Source organism: Lepisma saccharinum, chromosome 7 (genome assembly GCF_977018435.1).
Source record: "Lepisma saccharinum chromosome 7, izLepSacc3.1, whole genome shotgun sequence".
In the NCBI taxonomy this organism is placed as follows: Eukaryota; Metazoa; Arthropoda; class Insecta; order Zygentoma; family Lepismatidae; genus Lepisma; species Lepisma saccharinum.
The window spans coordinates 84,190,725-84,211,387 of record NC_139235.1 but is presented as its reverse complement, the minus strand read 5'-3'; the positions used below and the strand labels follow the sequence as shown (position 1 = coordinate 84,211,387).

At 39.9% G+C, this 20,663-nt stretch overlaps 1 protein-coding gene across 1 annotated transcript in view; it reads left to right on the top strand.

Moving 5' to 3' along the window:
• The first annotated feature begins 846 nt into the window (after nucleotides 1–846).
• The window catches only part of LOC145989976 (meteorin-like protein), a 269,077-nt gene continuing 249,260 nt past the window's right edge, over nucleotides 847–20,663 (top strand). Inside the window, exon 1 of the mRNA XM_083125530.1 lies at nucleotides 847–1,458. Within this exon, the coding sequence (XP_082981656.1) occupies nucleotides 1,322–1,458 (137 nt within the window). The 5' untranslated portion in view covers nucleotides 847–1,321. The remainder of the gene's footprint in view (nucleotides 1,459–20,663) is intronic.

The window sequence follows — 20,663 nt, the reverse complement described above, 5'->3', positions numbered from 1 at the left end:
AATTGCTGCTTTAAGTCCACTTTATGCACATATAGGCTAATCGGGACTGGACCTACAGATTAAAGTAGGATCCTAATCACTATACAATGTGCCACCACCGGGTATCGAACCCGGGAGCGAATTTTCTTTTTCCAGTCAACTTGTGAATGCGGTTTAATTTCTTGCTCTCTGATTAGCTGTTGGAAAGTTACGGTGCTGTAATTGTGAGAATGTCTTATTTCCTATTTTTAGCGCAAATTTGCTATCTAATCTAACCTAACCTAACCTAACCTAACGTGCAGCGCAAACAAGATATTCTCACAATAACAGCACCGTAACGTTCCAACAGCCAATCAGAGAGCAAGAAATGAAACCGCATTCACAACTTGACTGGAAAAAGAAAATGCACAACCCGGGACACCTTGATTTTCCTTAGTGGAATACCCTTTTTTATACTAATATTGATGGTAAAAATCAGTCATCTGTTGCTTATCCATAGCAATGATAAAATCGTAAGTGAAACACACAAAATAACATTACTATGGCATTTATATGCTCGTAATGATAAAATTTGTGATGAATATAATTCCAGATGCGTGTGTTTGCTTTTTAGGAGTTAAAAGTGGCTCAAGGAACAAAGTTAGTAGACATTTCTGGTATCGACAATATTCATGAGAAAAATATAAATAAAGTTCAAGCCGATAAACTTTTGAGAGTACAAATATTTATACCTTGAATTTGTTATCGGTGGCAAAGATACTTTGGCGCCATCTCTGGCGGAAACAAAACATTAACGTTGCATCAACTCTCTCGTGATGCTGCTGAGCCATCTCTCTCGCGTGGACATCAAACGTACCTGGATACAGATGGCAGCAGTGTTTCGCTCTCGCCACAACATTCGAGGTAGGCGGGAACCACTGGCCGATCCGCTGTCAAGTGTAGTCCGGCTAGCTCTTACCACAGTGCCCAGCCAGCGTGTGCTATGCGTGTTGACAGAGGATTAAAGAAAAGTGTGTATGTGATTGACAAGTGTTGTAACATGTTTTAAATTCTCTCGCGCAAGACCTTTTGGTGTGTGTGCTGTTTTTTGTCCCAATATACTCTGTGTAGTGCAGTTGAATAGGTCAACGCGTGGGTGTTAACAAATCGTAACACTGCACCATGAGCAAAGTTCCCGGTCTGCCCGAAACTCTAGACCAGGAAAAATGTAAGAGTGATTTTGTGCACATTCTGTGACGTCATTGTCAACAATAGTGATTCCGTTTCCGGAATAATGTGTTGCAATAACGATTGAGTGCTATAGCCTTGGAGTGACAAAAGTGGATCTCTGTTTTTGAGGAACATGAAGGCCCCTTTTCGCGGTAAAAAATTGGAGACTTGGTGCGCCATAGCAACTGGCCTCGTGTTTGTTATTGCTTCAGGAATGACTGTAGCAGAATGTGGATCTGTCGTGGGAGAAGACTGCGATTGGGCGGGAAGGTAGGTGTTTATTTTTCTTGCTACAGTCTTTTTACCATCTCTGGGTTAATGGTGACCTTGATGTACGATATGCTGGTTTGTGCAGAAAACGGGGGAAAGTTGATGGTGATGTTTAGTATATGAAGCAACGATTCTCGTAATACAACTTTGTGTGCACTGGCGTACGCAGGGGAGAGCTAATGGGGCTATAGCCCCTCTCGAAATTTGGAGAGAAAAATTCATATAAAATCGTAAAAGAGCTCGTGAAGAACCAAATTGCCAAATGTGAAGCCCTCCTAAAATGACCCCAATAATCATTTATGTATTTGAACATACTTTTAAAACTGCAATTGCAAAATATTTTATGTTACTTTATCCCGCCCCTACATAGAAAGCAGCTATGTGATATCCACTTTTACAATTCCAGCCTTCCCCCCACGGAAATAAACCCTGCGTACGCTAGTGATTGTGTGAGAATCATGTGACTTCATCTGTGCAATGTCTTTGGAACTACTGACTGTTACAGTCATGGATGTCCGGAGGGGAGGCAAGGAAGGTGGGACCACGGCCTCCCCTGGAAAATGAATGTCCACCCAAAACGTATATATTTCACTCATTTCATTTGTCGCAGTAATTTATGTTAATTATTATAAGGGCGTTGAAGGAACATTATAATTTCAGACTGAAGCGTGGCTTTTGAGAAGGCATCACTATTATGGGGGAAAATATGCCTCTTTTGCCACCCCCCCGGCAAAAATTACCTTCTTTGCCCCACCCTGGAAATATTCCTGCGGACGTCCATGGTTACAGTGGTGTAGTAGCGATCGCGTCGAGCAACTGGAGATTCGGGTTCGAATCCCGTGAACGTTTCTCCGTGGCTATATTTAGTTTTTTTAAGTCTACTTTATGCACAGATAGGCTAATCCGGACTGGACCTACAGTTTAAAGTGTGATCCGAATAACTATGTGCCTTCACCGGGTATCGAACCCTGAACCCCGTGATTACAAAACCACGATATGACCACTACGCCATCGGGGAGGCTGTTTTGACGTCGTTTGTAGTGTAATTAAGTTAAACATGACAGAGATGTTAAAATGAGTAGGGGAGAATGAAGTGCCCAGGAGCGACTGGAGTAAACAATGAGAAAAGTTCTCGGGGCAATCGGCCTGTGTTGGATGTTTCTTCGTGAATGTGGTTGTATCCATTTTCGACACCAGAGGAGGGGGGGGGGAGGGGCGAGATCTGTGGCGGAGTGGTTAGCACAGCGTGCCAGGGGCCCCAGATTCGGATTTCGGACTGGACATTGGTGTTCCTTGTGAGCTCATCAATTTCATCATGTCGTTTACGCAAGCTCATCGTCGCGATTAGCCAAAAGTAGCATAAAAATGACGTCAAATAGCAAAAATAGACACCGGTAATATACAATGACATTTATATGCGATATTTAGAAGTATAATAAAGGTCAAACATTCCCTACCCGTCCGATTTTCATGTTACTATTGATAGGAATGGTCGATAAACTTAATGCCTACTTAAATCCAAACATTAACACTTGACGAGTTTGAGTTTCCAAGTCCACTTTATGCACGTATTCAGTTATATTATCCGTTATAATTTTGTTTCCGGTGTGGGACTAAAACTAGGCTCTCTTTTTATTTATTTTTTATCTTCATTAATCGTGACTATGAAGAATGAACATGGGTATTCGAATATTCGACGCCGGCCTTTCATCTGCAAGCCTGGCGCATTCAATGTTGACCACTCAGTGGCGTGCCCAGGATTTTCGAAAGGGGCCGGGGCTACTTGTACTTTTTTTAGTAGTCAGCCTACATTTTGCCATTTTTTGACGTTCTTTTTTTAGAAATTCTCGGCCAAAAAGGGGGGTTATGACCCTCACCAACCCCCATTGAGCACGCCACTGCGAAAAGTTGCAGTGAAATTTACAATATTCTACCGTTAAAATTTTTCTGCCTGTTAAGTTAAGGCACAAGCCTTTTCTTCCACTTTACCATCTCTATTTTACATATTATAAATTAATTCTTATAGCTAACTGTTTGTGAAATATATAAAAACTAAAAACATTAAGAATGAATAAAAGTAGAAGATAATTGCAAATTACAGGTATCTGCAGGGCAGTTATGTACGTAAATTATTTTGTATTTTAGAATGAATCACAATAACTATTACATTTACATTTGAAGTTAATACCGGGTGTCCCAGAAGTCTTTCCCTGATTACAAACTTTATTCATATCCGCTATATGCAAGGTAGAGATGTGAAAGTGGTAACAAAATGGAAAACTAACCAAGTTTATTTGTTGCAGGTTTCAGTAATGTGGCTGTAGTGTAGCAGTGTCAGTGGCCAGAAAACCGGAAATATTCGCAAATCAGGAAAAACTCAGCATGTCCTCTGGTATCACGAGGCCCGGTCATTAATAACAGTGCAGAGGAACTTTCAAATGTACAGAATTCTTTCGTCTAGAATATTGCCATCAATAAGTTGGTATTTAAAAAATGGAATTGATCTTCATTCCCAAATCTTGTCAAGTCCAAGAAACATTGTATGTAAAGATGCCACCCGATGTCAAGAGCATTAATTCCGGATTCCGTGGCACTGACACTGCTGCACTACAGCCACATTACTGAAACCTGCAAAAAATAAACTTGGTTAGTTTTCCAACATTTTGTTACCACTTTCACATCTCTACCTTGCATATAGCGGATATGAATAAAGTTTGTAATCAGGGAAAGACTTCTGGGACACCCGGTATTATAAAACTTGGTTAAGTAGAAATCTAAGTGTGCGTGTTTAACTAAAAATGTTTTACAGTAACTCTACACAATCATCGTAAATTATTTGTTATGTACGGTATTTGGAAATGAGATGTTGAATTCAGTGTTCCATGTTCCTCGTATTTTCGGTGGAAATACTGTAGAATGAACGAACTTATGATATCGTCACTGTAAAGTTACGATACCGTAAGTTCTGCGGGTTCACGCTGCCGCCACTGGAGAGCGCCACTCTGAAACAAATGACTCTTCGCTTTTGGTATCGTTTATTGTTTATTCTGCAGTTAGTACTTTTATTACTCTCATTTTTTTTAGTGTACGTACAAGATTCATTTTTAAAGTAGTGATTATCACAATTAAGAAGAAGTTATATTGGCCTTGAGCATTTCGTAGCTTGCAGATGGCGATTTAGGTAGACAAGTTCTAACACGTGCAAAAGACAACTCGGACAATAAATATAACAAGTGATTACAATAATGCGGTTGCAAGAAAAAACTATGATTCTTGATTCTCAAACGAGCTGTCTTTACAGAACTCTTTAACTCGTGCCTGTTGTCTGGATGATGTTCAATCTTTGCGAAGGAACGTACAAGGAAAAAACATTCACCACGGATAATGTAATTACAGATGTTGCACAGAAGCCTAGATAGCTCGTGACTCTGAGAGCAAGAAATTACTGCAACTGCCTCGGGCAGTCACGGAAGAAGCTTTCGCCAGGGCGCTGTTACTTGACGAACCCAAGATACCTGATGCATTCATTCACTCTCTTTACCTTGCAGCGGCATAAAACAGTTCTTCACTTGAAGAAACGTGTGTCAGTGTATATATACCCTTGTCTCGGGAGCCCGTGGAGCAAGGTCGCGCATAACTGTAGAGAAGGGGAGAACGCGAGTGGGCAGAGCAAAGCAGTGCGCGCTGCTGCAAACGGCTGGTAGCTGCAGGCTATCACGCGTTCATTGGTCGAGCCCTCTCGAGTTCTACTTGTGCAGAGGACTTGTTTTCACTCGGTTTGCTCCACAGACTCCCGGAACAGTGTAAAAAAGGTTTCTGCACCGTATTTGAAATTGACCTAAAAAGTTCCTGGACCGTAATTAAATTGATTCGGGAAAAATTGTTCCTGGACCGAATTTAAATTGATCCGGAGAAAAGGTTCCAGGACCGAATTTAAATTGATCCGGAAAAAAATTCCTGGACCGAATTTAAATACTTTACTGTCCAGAACCCATTTAAGCTTGCCGATATTCTCTCCTGGACCGGAATTGAATATAATTTTAAAATTCCTGGACCTTTAACAACCCTGCTGTCAGTCGTGCTAAAACGCTGCGAACGCTCTGAATAACAAGTGAGAGGCGGTAGTTTCATTCTCAACTGCAGCGTTAAATTCCTTGGTTCCTTTGTGTAGGCCTAATATCCTTCGTTGTGGCGACTATTTCCGAATCCATTCCTTTCTTCCTTCGCGATAAGAGCAGCTTCTTTTATCCGGTAGGGAAATCCCAGCATGCAACGCTCGGTCACGAACTGCGACCTTCGATTTGAAAAGGTTTTTGACCATCGACACTTGAGCACCCGATCCCCTGACTGAAAACAACCACCCACCGATTTCAAAGCAGCTCGCTACAAGGTTGTCTCCACAATGCCTTTGGGATGAGTCAGCGATCCCGTAGATCATGTTCAGCAGCTGAAATCGAGAGCCAATACAGCTCCCTTTTGCAGGTTATCTTTGTGCGTGCTTTGTGAACTTCTCAACACTAAATCCATAAACCAGTGTGTGAATTAACGGGGGAGATGCTGGGGATTCCGCCCCCCACATTTTTTTTATCCCTGACAATAATTTTTTTCTTTAATTCCTGGGGGGAATCAAATGGAATTGTGGAACAACACCAATGAAAAATTCTGGAAACAAAAAAACTAGAATGAATAAATCACCACTGATTAGCTACAAAAAAGGAAACAAGTTGTTTAACTCGCCGTTGAAATTCATCATCTCCTTATATGTTTATTGTAAAATAAGAAAGTTCTTTGAGATGTAGTCTAGCTGTCTTTTGTTTTATTACAGTTTGTAAAATATAATAGGGGAGCGTTCCCTTCCATTATTAAGAGCTGTGCCGTGATCCTGTCAACAAATTGTCAAAATATTAGCGTGACGCTCGAATGTCGACCAACCGCAGGACTGTTTTTTTTTTTCATTTTTTATTTTGTTTGTTTTCGTGAATTTTATTGGGTACTACTATAGTATTGTTTTCGTGAATTTTATTGGGTACTACTATAGTATGGGGGTGACACCTATAAATCATATGTTTCGCACTTTTTTACATTGCTAACGTACTACTGTATTTTGGAATGCGGAACATTTCCTAAGGTGAAATAATGCATTTCTAACTATGATAATTTCTATTTCTTACATTTACGAGTACTTACTGTTACTTGTTATTTCGATTCTGTAACACACATTATGGCGACGGTGTACTGGTTCATCGCGCGTTGTGCGAGTGTTTTGTCGATTTATGCAGTGTTGCAACCTCGTTCACCGGAAAATACCTACTTTCGTGCCCGGATTTGAAATTATGCTAATAACTCACAAACCATTGACGTTAGCCTCATAAACCATTGACGTTAGCCCCACAAACCATTTTCCGTAAGGTTAGGTTAGGTTAAGTTAGGTTAGGCAAGCATACTTTAAAAAAAAATACTCGACACGTCATGTTCTAGTAAAAACACGGCGAGTTTGAAACACTGACTACGGGGTTACGTCATCTAACACACGGAACATTGTGCTCTCGTGCAGAAAGCAAATGGCGACAGCAGAAACAGCGTGTCGGACAGAGATTTTCGCAGAAAACCACATGCATTCGCATTAAAATGGATCAAAACTACATTCACGAACTTCCACAACGCTACGGAAAATGATTTCCGTAAGTAATTTCTCCTTGAAATTTGAAGAAATCCGTCACCCCTATACTATAGTGTTACCTTTTATTGTTTTTCTTGTGACTTTTTTCCTGATTGAAGGAGGAGAGCGATCTTCTCTATTCAGAAGATAGTGATGTGGAGCAGTCTGGCATAAGTGATCATGGCAGCAACAGTGAAGTATCAGCCGGCGAAGATAACATTCAAACTCAAAGAAATGTTCATGGGCCACAGTACACTGGACGTGACGTAACAACAATGTGGTACATTCACATCACGAACAAAACATTGTATTGAGAACCAAAAGAGATAAACGGAATTTTAAGAAATGGAGGTATTAGCGTCGCGCTAACATGTCGACCATCGGCGTTACTCCGACATAATCGACCAATGCCGGGTTACCCTTTAAAGCACTGTACTCAGGGTGGTATTTGTAGGGGGAATGGGGGAGGGGATTTCCCCCTCTGGGTACTTGTGTCCCCCCTCTGCTTGATAAATTTTATCCATGGGGGGGATGTTAGATGGCATAAAGTCATTATCTCATGCTGTCCCTTGACAGTCAGTAGAATTTCTCCCCCACTGGAAATTTCTTGAATACCGCACTGACCTACTTAGGGTCTGAAGTTCTATTTTTAAATAGCCCATTGATTACTAGTTTACATTGTCGTCGGGTCAGGTGCAGAGGATTTACAAAAAGCTCCCAGCGCCATTGCTCTGTCCATAAGCTACGAAAACCTCTTTCCATGTCAAGGAGAGTTGATTTCGTCAACTCGATTCGATTCAATGGAGGTAGATCACATTTCTCCCCCGCATGCCGTCATTGAGTTGAACGGGCGATATAAATTTGGTAAAGTTTTCTCATTGTTACTACTTCAATAGCTCTTTTTCTGCACGAGTTTAGGTGTTCTTAGAATGTAAATGCACTGTTTCTAAATTACGTGTCAAGATTTAATGATCTCGGTAAATGTCCTGTTCTAAGGTACAGGTGGTCAGATGTCTTAAAATTTCCCTGAATTTGTGGCATTTTCATCGAAATTCCCTTTTCGCTAAAATTTCTGTCCGAATTTCCCTGCCAAAGGGAGATTTCCCTTCATGTGGCAACACTGCTTTGAATGGCGTAGCGGTAAGGTTGTCGCCTTGTAATCGAGGGATCCCTGGTTCAACCCGGTGGAGGCACATTGGTTCGGATCTAACTTTAAACTGTAGGTCCAGTCCCGATTGACCTATCTCTGCATGAAGCGGGCTAAAAATCAACTCTAAACTCTTAACAACTTAAGATTTCCTGACTGACTCTTCGTTTCGATGCTACAGAGCCTTACCGAATGGCGTCGTGATAACGTCGTCGCCTTGTAATCAAGTGGTCCCGGGTTCGATACCCGGTGGAGGCACATAGTGGTTCAGATCCCACTTTAAACTGCATTTTTCAATCCTCACTTGAGATATTACGATAGAACCCTAGCTTGTAAAGAAATTTGTTTAAATATTGTTATGATGACCATGCTATCCACTAAAACGCTGCCCTCTGCCCCCCACGCACTCAGAGAAAGAGATATAATTACACATTTTCAAACAGTTTGAGTTTGGTTGGTCCACTTTATGCACAGAAATGCTAATTGGGACTGGATCTGAAGCGAGATCCGAACCATTGTATGCCCCAGTCGTATATTGTCAACAACTGGCAAGATAATAACAATAGTGTATGTGCGTGTGCGGTTTATGACAATTTTGACAGGTCACGACATTTTTCACATACTCCTGCGTACCATGACCGATCTACGAGGCTAAATGACTAGCAGATGAGTTTTGTCGACACAAAATGTCATGAAGATATAAGTCCACATGCTGCATAAGCAGATGATGAAGACCACTTTGCTTACATCTGTTACCTTAATGCTAAGGCGTCGTGCAAATTTTGTCTGCAAATATTTATGATTTTCTTAAATTTATGGCTTCCTTTTTATAGTTTGTTCGTCACCTAAACATTTTCTGATTATTTTTCTCCCTCCTCCAGTGCTAAACCACCTCCGAGTCGGGAGGGTGGAGCTGTAACTTGGGTGGGCCGTAATCTCTAGTCTTTGTTTCGTCTCCCTTCCCCCAGAGAACCTCGAAGCAAAATAAATGGTCAACGCGTCACCTCACAACTGCCACCTGGCGGAGAAGCTTCGAAACTTCCCGGCTCGTTTGTCGTGGACCAAGCATCCTCAGAAAAAAGTGAAGAAGTTGGTCTCGGAAAAATATATTATTTGTGAATAACGAGAGGAGGGTGACCAGACATACTCTTTTTAAGAGTATTATACTCTTTTAGAGGTTCATATACTCTATACTCTTTCCAATTTGCAAAAATCCCCAAATATACTCTTTTCCTTGCTATTTAATTTCATTCATTATTTTACGCGTAAAAATGCGTTAAAATCCACAGAAAGAAAAGAAACAATGATGGGTAAGTGGAGTGGATGTCAGTGTTCAAAGATTTAGTACAGGCTGGGTCAAATTTAAAAGTGATTGTGCCTCTTATAAAATTCTTGTTTACTCTGCCTGGTACAAATGTTGATTGTGAAAGACTCTTGAGTGTTATTAAAACTTATTGGCGAGAGGAAAAAAGTACACTCCTGGTGTCAACACTCGAACAAGTAATGAAAGTGAATTTCAATGTGGACATGACCTGTGAAGAGTTTGGACTAGCAATAAAGGACGACTTAAATATACTCAACAAAGCAAAATCATCCCAGAAGTATGAACGATGGTGCCAATTGGTGAGAAAGTATTTGTAATTAGCTAATTACATTAGACCCATAAGTAATTTGAATCTGTAGAGTGTAGGCCTATTTTATAGGGGCTATAATAGAAGCAATAAGAAATAGCCACCCTTATTTTCGTTTTCTTTTTTATGTTTTGTGCATGCGCACCTTCAACCTATAAACTATACTCTTTTTGGTCAACAAATATCTAGTCACCCTAAACGAGAGCAAAATGTCCCGCCCAGTTATGTTACGAAAGTATTCTCTCTCTACAATGCAATTAGTCGTACGACCTCGCCAACCAATGTATGTTCAATACAAGTTGTTTTTTCCATCTATACCTACCTACCTCGGAGAGAGGGGAATTAAATGATTTGGTCATGTATGTGTTGGGCAAAAAACGGCAAAAGGAAAATGTAAATTCAATAATAATCGTGATGACCAAGTTGAATAGATACAGGTGCAACCATCATCTGTTATTTATGTATAGTAATTTCCGTGTGATGTATGCAGGCGGATGCCCTCCCAAATGTACACGAAATGACAGCGTCTTTTTTTTTTCAACTAAGGTTTTACAGGAATATTTCAACTTCCATTAGCAACATAGCGAGAAATCAGTTGCTTGTTTGTATGGAAATTTTAATATTACTACGTACAGTGGGATGCATGAGTATTACCGTGCAAATTGTACATGACTATTTTCATTAACTTTTCTCTTACATCCTGTGTGTTCGTAATGATTAATTTTTATGTATGCTGATGCAGAAATTGTCAACAGCTTGTTTTGAGTTTTCTTTTAATTCTTGAAGCTCCTATTGGGTCAAATAAAGTGCACGAACATGATGATGGACAATTTGCACCGTAATGGTCATGGATCCCACTGTACATTTTGCAAAATCAGGAGCCTTGATGTAAAAAATTCTCCTTGATTGATTACGACTTGAAGTTTATGTTATGTACGTACAGCAATCCACGAGTGCGTTAGGTGGTTGACTTCCGATCTCGCCACCGAAATTACCGAATTTAGGTAAAAATGGCAAAGGAAAAAATGGCAACGGAAAAAATGGCAAAGGGAAGAAATGGCAAAAGGAAAAAATGGCAACGGTAGAAATGGCAAGAATAGAAATGGGAAATGCAATATATTCTGATTTTATGTGAAAATTGAGAAATTATGTCTAGCGTTGCATCATTTGTAATTAAATATCATATAATTTTGATGTCTTAACACCGTCTTTGAATAGATAAATTGTATTTGATGTTCCCAAAAATTATTATTATGCCGTTTAAATTCTTCATTCTTTAATCTGGTAGAACTTGCGGCTCCTATAAAATTACTATAAAATCACAAGTTAATGAAATACCTTTTTGAATAATTTCAAGCATGTGAAATGAAATTTGGAGGGTAGCATAGCAGGTGTTTTAATTTTGACTGAAAACAAGTTTACGTCTTGCGCGCACCTACTGACCAATCACACGTGTTTAATACAAGTATGACTTCACCCCAACCCTTATCTACCCCCAGCACTAATTTGTGTCACTCGTTCCACTCAATGAGACGAACTTGTTTACTTCTTCAAAATGGAAATTGTTAGATCACAGAAAGGTGGAGGGAAGCTCTTCTTCCTAGGATATGCATATACAAAACAGTCTGATGTGAAGAATGTTATAAGGTGGAGGTGTGCTGAATTGGACAAATTCAAGTGTCGAAGAATTCTAAAAACAAATTCATATAAACAAAAAGCGGTTATTCCGCAGGCTGAGAGAGGACAACTGCCAAAGAAGAAAACCAAAAGGCAATAAGGACGTAAAGTAGAGTCTAGACTCAATTTCATTATATCATCACTCATTCCCATCTTCGCAATTAGCCATCTTGATTTACTGTCGCCCTAGCGGCAGAATGCATAACTAAACATCAGCTTTGCCAGACACTAAAACTTTTTGAGTTTTTCTTTCATTTCAAATAATTTGCATGTCATTGTGACTAAACAAACGTGAGATATTAAACTTTGAAATCGGGAAGATCATTTAGAATAGCCCTGTATAATGTATAAATTATCATAAACTAATTTCACACGTATCAGGCATTGCATTCTTAAGAACCTGATGAATACTCTTAACAATTTACATGTGAATTATTTATATCAATTATTTTTTTTTTGCCATTGCCATTTTTTCCCTTTGCCATTTTTTCCTTTGCCATTTTTTCTTTTTGCCATTTTTTCCTTTGCCATTTTTTCCCTTTGCCATTTTTTCCGTTTGCCATTTTTTCCCTTTGCCATTTTTTCCCTTTGCCATTTTTCCCTTTGCCATTTTTTCCCTTTGCCATTTTTTCCTTTTGCCATTTTTTTCCTTTTGCCATTTTTTCCCTTTGCCATTTTTTCCTTTTGCCATGTTTTCCCTTTGCCATTTTTTCCCTTTGCCATTTTTTCCGTTGCCATTTTTTCCCTTTGCCATTTTTTCCCTTTGCCATTTTTTTGGTTTGCCATTTTTACTTGGCCATTTTTTCCGTTGCCATTTTTTCCTTTGCCATTTTCACCGGACACCAAATTACCGGGTTCAAATCCCTACGTGGGGTTGGGTTTTACTATTACACCTATTTCATATAGTAAGTCATCCTTATCGTCGTTATTGCGCAGAAGTGGCATACAAGCGACTCTAAATAACATAAATACAAACGAATGTCACTGGCGTACGCAGGATTTTTTTCAAGTGGCTGGGATTGTAAAGGTGAATGGTACATAGCTGCTTTCCAGAGAGGTGGATTACACAATAAGTTATTTCGTATATTTAGTACTTTCTACTCTCAAAAATTTCAATCGGGAGGTAATTTTGAAGGGGTTTGCATTTGTCACTGGCGTTCCCTGGTACTTCATTGCAACTATTTGAAAATATTGATTTTCTCAAAATTTCGGAAGGGGCTGTAGCCCCGTCAGCACCCCTTCTGCGTACGCCAGTGGAATGTTTCCATAAGTAGAGCAGCGAGGACTCTTTCCGCGTTCATTCCAGGTGGCGCTGTGATCGTGTCTCATTTTCGATTGGCGGCATTCAAGTGCAGCGATTTATCTGCTCGTCGCCGCTGCAGTAGGAGAACTCCCCCTCTCCCCTCCTTCATTTTCCTGTCTGGCCTTTTGCATAATCGTCTGGAACCGGGGTGGACCTGTCTCCTCGCCTCGTTGTGCTCTTGAAAATAATTACGCTCCATTTTTCTTCCCGTGGGCAGCCGCTGGACTCGTTGCAGACTGGAGTGGACGTGATGCGAGTGGTCAACGAGAGGCAGGGTTGGAAATTTTCAAGAAGCAAAATGATTGTTTTCTGCAAGTACCTTGTCGTATCAAGAAATTTTCAGTAAATGAATAACATTGTTTCTTTTTCAGCGGAACTAAGGATTCGACATACTTTTTTATTTTAGAACTCTCCCTTGAATTTGCCCACTCTCAATCTTCCCACCGTAAGTTCTGGGTTCGAATCCCTGTCTATGCACGGGTATGTATTTATCATTTATGAGTGTCTCTTTATCAATTTCATAATCGTCATTATGGTGACGGTTAGCCTGAACACACAAAAAAGTGATGTAAAATAAGGAATATACAAATATAAACACTTTTTTTATCACGTTATTCGCATGCTGGACTATTTGGAGAACCAACTTTTGTGCTTTGGTATTTTAGAGATCATCAGATAATAGAATGGAATAGATTTAAATTTGTTTGTCGCCTATTTTTTTTTAAAAAAAATATTTGGTTACCAGAAACGTTTTTTAGTTCTTCCAAACAAACTTTTTCCTCGGTGTAATTTAATGAACATTATCAAATTTAGAGGCTACAATGAATTTTTATTCAATACCAAAAAATCTTAATCAAACTCAGTTTCCCGTGTATTAAACTTAATGTAATAATGAATGTTTTCAGTTTCCAAGTGAGAGAGATGCAAAAACTCCTTTCAGTCTGGATACTTATTGAACAACCCTCGCATATGTTTTCTCGCCTTCAATCTTCACAAGGAGTATGTGCGGTTGTGTACAATATACATATCGCAGTACAGTTTTTAACGTGGCGCTGAATTAAACTTCACATCTACAATGATTACCGCATGATTTCCAACCCTGAGATTGCGAAAAGGATTTGTCTCTGATTCTAACGAGGCGAAACTTCACGTGCTTAGCCTATGGCGAGGTCTCCTCAGTCTTTGGTGGATCTTATTAAGAGGAAGCGAGGCGGGGGGAGGCTGCATCAATCAGTCATGCGCATCTACGGTGTACAACATTTCCTCAAATATGTGATCCGCACAATATGACGCATTTATTAGCAAGAAAATTACATTTGGAGCCAGGTTATTGTAGTTTAGGGAATTGAACATGATTACAGGTAATAAAATTTTGTAATGAAATTAATATAACCGTAAATGGGGCTATTGTACCTCTTTTGTCTAATCGGACCTTTTGTTTTAGAAATTTTTTGACCCCATTTTAATCCCATCAACCTCCTCGGAATTTTTACATAAAAGCCATTCAAAGCCATAACTGACCATTAGATCATTAATTTCCACACCTGTATCACAGCGGAATGAAACGAAAGAGGCGAGAAATCAGATATTTTTACTGTAATATATTTCACAATATTTCAAATCCGATATAAACACCACAATACAGAAAAATAAAGAATATGCCCCCATCTGTTCACCATCGTAACATTAGTTTCATTTTCTTCCATAGAATATTCACGTCTGAGTTAGCATTGTGCTCTTCCAAAAACGTACAACGCTGGAACAATGACATGCAGAGTTGAGTATAGCAGGGAACAACAGCTAATAACAATTGACAATCATCTTGCGATCCATGCTTTTTCACATTGGTTGGCCGGAAGAAATCTATTTATTTGTATTTATATCAATAATAATTACGAAATACGTTATGTACCGTGTTTACCATTATGTAACCTTTGATGACTAAACAGAAACCATTTCTTTGAATATTATACACACGCAAAACTAAGCCGCACTTGCTTGCCGCCATATTGCCACTAGTTGGCGATTATGCTGACAGCAGGCAGCTCGTGATATCCTTGCTGACCGAAGTAGCAATTGCTACCCGGCAACATTCCGGTAGCAAATGCTTTACCCCAACGTTGAGCTTTTCTGGATGCACCCATTGCAACTTCAACTTTTCGGACTCTCCGTCCTCCTCTCTATGTATTCTAACTCGTTGCTCGACACCTATGCACACTTTTCTGGTGCAACCTAAAACATTTGACAGTCGTTACCTTTTTTCACGGACAATTTGCATGTTAACTCTTCTCTCACTTCCCCCAACCGCTGAGTTTCCGATGGATGTAAATTGAGACGGAACGAATTCTTTCGGCGACATCTTCGTGGAAGTGTTGGAGCCGGAACGAAGCAAGGGCTAAGGAGGCTCATTTATTCACCTCGCGATGCCACATGAAAAGGCCATTAGCGTAGGGAGGGCGTAATTCAGGGACTTGACAACGTCGCGGCACAGAACAAGGCGGTTTAATTGCGAGGGCCAGGTGAGCGAGCCAGAAGTCACGCCGGGGTCGAAGGTGAAAGCGGGATAAAGGGAGCAGGAAGCCACTTCCTCCTAAAGGTCGTGCACAGTTTATAGAGGCTCTGTTACCCACGAAAGGGGTCGCTAATTATTTACCAGTCTTTTAGCATCTGCTGTCCTCGGACCGCGATTGTGGAAGACCCTTCTCTCGTACTTGTTCGGAATTTTGTTTGGCGAATCACACCGACCTGGATATTCAGTATGAATGCCCTAGTTGGCACTGGACACTTGTTTCCGTACTTGTCGGTATACTTTTGTTCCCATAAGACATTGCGCAGAGCAGACAAGATACAAAGTTGTACGAGCGATTTGAAGCACGTTGTACGGGAATTACTGCTGTTATCAACAATTAGAAAAGAGAAGTATGGACTAGAAATTGGCTCGAAACAAAATATTGTAATCAGTGCGTACTGAAGAAGCTTTTTAATGAACTCTGGTATGCATATTCATAGGTGAGATTCGCAGGATTCATTCATAAAAGAAAATATATTGTTCAACTAAATACAGTGCGTCCATTTCGATCTTCAGCCGAGAGATCGGGAGAAGCGTGGCGGGCGGCGCTGACGGAGATGCCGACATTTGCGGCCTGTAATACCCGCTTATTTTTATGGACACGTGCAGACATTTATATAAATATTGCAAAACGAGCACTAACCTGTATTATAATTTATCATCTGTAATTCATCCAAGTTCTGCCCTTATATACACAAAAAATACGCTTTAGAAACGATGTTAAGAGCCACCGATAATAAACATTTTAATCATAGTTTTGACCAGTAACGTCCTGCTTAAGTTTATATCCTTGAAAGAGTTTTGTGGCGATGGGAATCGTTTGGAGGTTTCGAATGTGCAACACTGTATCAAGATTACGCTGCAGACGAAACCGTTAAAAGTGAATGGTTTTCGTGAGCTTCCTTGCAATCCGAAATCTCCGAGCTCGAGTTTTTTTGTTCCTTCGCGACTAGATGAGGACAGCTGTGAATATAGTGGCGAGCAGATGTAAACCAAGAGCGTGTTAATTTCGTACTGTGCGCAAGAGTGTTATTCTTGGTTACTTGCAGTTACTTGTTTGTGTTATTGCAGTGTGTATGTGTGTTGTGTCAGTGAGATGATTGGAATGCCAGCCGCAAGGTTCACGTTAGAACAAAGAATTCTTATGTATGACACTTACGTGAAAACAGACTCGTGTCGAGACGTGTGTAGGCAATTTGTTAGGAAATCCCCGGGCGTTTCAACTCCACATAGAGATACGGTTAGACATCTTGTCCTTAAATTACGAGAAACTGGATCGTTAAATTTTAAAACACCTAAGCAAAAACTACGGATTCTAACCGAAGCAAAACTCGATGACATTGGTGCAGCGTTAGAACGTTCTCCAAACAAACCTCTACGCCGTGTTTCACAAGAGGTGGGCGTGTCAAAATCATCAGCACATACAGCCACTAAGCTACTAAAATTAAAACCGTACTCTTATAACACAGGTTAGTGCTCGTTTTGCAATATTTATATGAATGTATGCATATGTCCATAAAAATAAGCGGGCATTACAGGCCGCAAATGTCGGCATCTCCGTCAGCGCCGCCCGTCACGCTTCTCCCGATCTCTCGGCTGAAGATCGAAATGGACGCACGGTATATCAAACATTTAATACGCTTGTAATAATGAGGATTTGAATTATCAGCTAATCATATTTGTACAAATCTCATGGCTTTGCATAAATACGTAAATATTAGTGGACTGAACACGAATGCACATCATGTCCGTTACTTTTTTTTTTATCGAGAAGCGAACGAAAACGATCCACACACTGAAACCACAAACAAGAAACTTTCCTTTGGCAAACTCACAGATTATCGTCACATGGCAAAACTTCGCTCTGACTGACTGTTCCACAGAACCCAGCCGGTGAAGGCTAGTTACAATTAGAACATGGCCTACCAAAACCAGACAAGCAGCCAGCCCTGCGGCCATGATTTTTCAGCGCCAACTAGGGCATTCCTACTGTATATATCTCGTAGTTGCGTGTGATTCGGCCTTTATGCACATACTTGCCTCCACAGTCGGATCTAGATTTTGGGAGGGGCCCGGAATATGCTGTAAGCGTATGGAAATAAAATGTACAGATTCCAACATTAAAAAAATCTACACACATTGACACAATCTATATTCAGATAAAGTAATCTGCACTGGACCTTCAAAGTGGAACCTGAATCACTGTATAATGTACATTCACCAAGAAACGAACCCGGGACCTTTTTTTTTTATAAGGTATAGCATTAGTAGATTTGTTGATATAGAAGTAGGCTGGCTACTTCTATGTTATTTGTATTTAAAATTATTACAGAAAGGGAGAAGCTTGAGAATTCATTTACTCAGACTAAACTAACATCTTGTAACGCAATACTTTTCAATATACTTAGTAATCCTTTTTTGTAGGGGTAATTACCCCCCTTGCCCCTCCCGCTAAAGCCGCAAATGTTGTCCCGTCTAGGTCGCTGCACTTTATGGCACTAAGTGTAGTGCAGGTGCGTCCTAATGTCCGGCTGGTGCAAGTAAATTGTGTTCAAACAAGTTGACTTTGTTCCCTAGAATAGCGGTGTTCAAGTTCTCAAGATTCAGCAAATGCCCGTCTGCTGTTCTCAACATTCGTTTCATTGGTTACCACGTACCACGTGACCACACCGCACGCTCCACAACGTAGTGCAAACACGAAATGCACCATGTGACACCAAATCAACGAAGTAGACCTATATTCCTTGGAAGTAGACGACTGAGTGTTGCACCAAACATGAGTGCTAATGGCGTCTGGGCATGCGAATTAAAGTGGGATGGAACCACTGTGCAGTGTACCTCTTGAGAGTCTAATGATTAAGCGAACGTGCTAACGAATTAGATGTGGTATCCAATAAGATTTCTCACAAGCCACAGTTGTTTTCATCGACTTCATTCCTACAGCGGATGGAGAATTGATATTCGTTTGGTTTGCTGCGATCTTTCCGGTTGCGGAAACCATGTCTAGATGCAAATATTCCTCCGCGCAATTGATTCTCACCCTTGCAGTTCGTTAGTATCCAGTTCTAAGACAATAAACCGTTCGTTGATCCTTGTTTGTACGTGTATACAGCAATTCCCAGGCACAAACGTGGAGTTGCAGATTCAGGAAGTACTTCTTTCGTGTTTGTTTTTCTGAGGACGAGGGGAATTGCAGGCTTCTGCGAAGGAAAAGATTACAGACGTCTCAAAGGCGGTAAAAAAACAGGTAAAAATCGTGGTGTAAAAGAGAAGGGCTTGTGCTGGCAGCTAATGATCAAAGTGCAGGTTTCTCGATGCTCTCATGTCCGCCGGCTATCCTACGCGTCACGAAAATTTCCATCTCCAATAAACTCGCTCTTTGTCTGACCTGTGCGTCCCACCCTCGCATGCAATGTTGCCAAATGCATACACGAATTTGTTTTTACTCTGCACTCACTCATACTTGCAACGCGGCTGTAAAATATTTCAGGATAACTTCTCTAATATTGGTCCACATTATACCCTGTCCCAGCTATCTTTAGAGCAAGGAAACGAAAACAAGTAGTGACGCGAGACGGTTCCACCAATGAACACGCGAAAGGAACGGGATTGCGTGGAGGGGGGAAGGCGACTGCTGTTACCAGACTTCGCAGCAGTGTGTACTGCTTCACTCTACCCTCTCGATTTCTCCCCTTCTCTGACGCTGTGCGCTACCTTGCTCCAGAGATGACACAGCAACTGAATAAACCCATGGTATTTGCAAAACTGTCAATACCTGTTACCACGAAAACAATGTTCGCAGCGAATTTGTAATGGATTTAATTATCAAAGGCTGCACTATTGTTGTAAATCCCACATGAGAATAGCGACCGTTACAAGCCATTTTCTTCAGGTATTTAAATTTCGTTTCGCCAGGCTATAAATTCTAGTGATTAGAGCTTAGTTTTTTTAATATCTGTCTACCCATTGTATTTGTAACCTTGTTCATAAGGATGCCATACCTTTTAAAGATAAGCGGATTGGTGTCTATTGTTTTCCGGGTAAATTCATAATGGTGTTGTGTGAAGGTGCTTCGTATCAATTCTGCACGGATTATTTACTTAGTGATGCTCCACATTAATTTTTGTATTCTTGCTCGAATAGTTCTGGAAATTCTGCTGTCGACTGAACGAATCGTTGAAATGACAAGTTTATATAAGTTACTGATGTTACGGTTTCTTACCAAGAATAATCTACTGTCCAGGTCACAGGCACGTAGCCAGGGTGAGGTCTAAGGGGGCTTAAGCCCCCCCCCCCCGAAATCCTACAAATATCTAATCTAAATGTTATTTTTATTGTTAATAACAGAAATAAAGTTATAAGCACAGTGAAAAAACTGCATTACATCGAAAACGTTTAGTGTATAATAAAAAAACTGGTTATATTTTTATATTCTATCATTTAATCCAAATTATAAATGGATCCACACCTTCCAAAACTTAGTTTTCTTTGTGAGAGGTCACAGAATATAAACTTTGAGTAAAATTTGCCACTAAGTGTAAAAGCCTTTTTTTAAACTATTGTAAACGTTAGTAACAAAATACAGTAACTATGATTTTCGGTATAATAACTGTACAGGACAACAATTGTGTTAGATATTCACTGATTGATTCATGGATTGAAACTCTACATACGAGTACAATTTCAGTTAAAACTTCCTCTCATTTTGTTTTTTATATCTTTTACTCTTTGTTTCATTCTCTTTTTCACTATCCACTGACTTTGCTTTTTTTCTGTTTGTCCTTTTCTCTTCCTCCATCTTTTGTCTTAATTTCTCTTTTAGTTCTTACAGTATATCTTTTCCTTCTTTATTATTTCATTTCTCTTATCTTTCTTATTTCAATTCTATTTCTCTCTTTTCGTAGTCCGTTTCTTCTCACTTCTTTTCTCTTTTCTTTCACATTCCATTTCTCTTTGTCTTTTCATTTTTACTCCATTTATATTTTTCTTCACTTCTCTCTTTTCTTTCACATTACATTTTTCTTTCTTCCTTTTTCTTGCTACGTTTCTTTCTTTTCCTATTCATTTGTTTTTCTCATTTCTTTCTTCTCTTTCTCTAACATTTCATTCTCCCTTTCTTTCCGTTTGCTTCTTTTCTTCCCTACTTCATTTCTCATTCTTCGAATTTTCAATTTTCTTTTTTACTCACTTATCTTCCTCTATCTTACCTCATTTCTCCT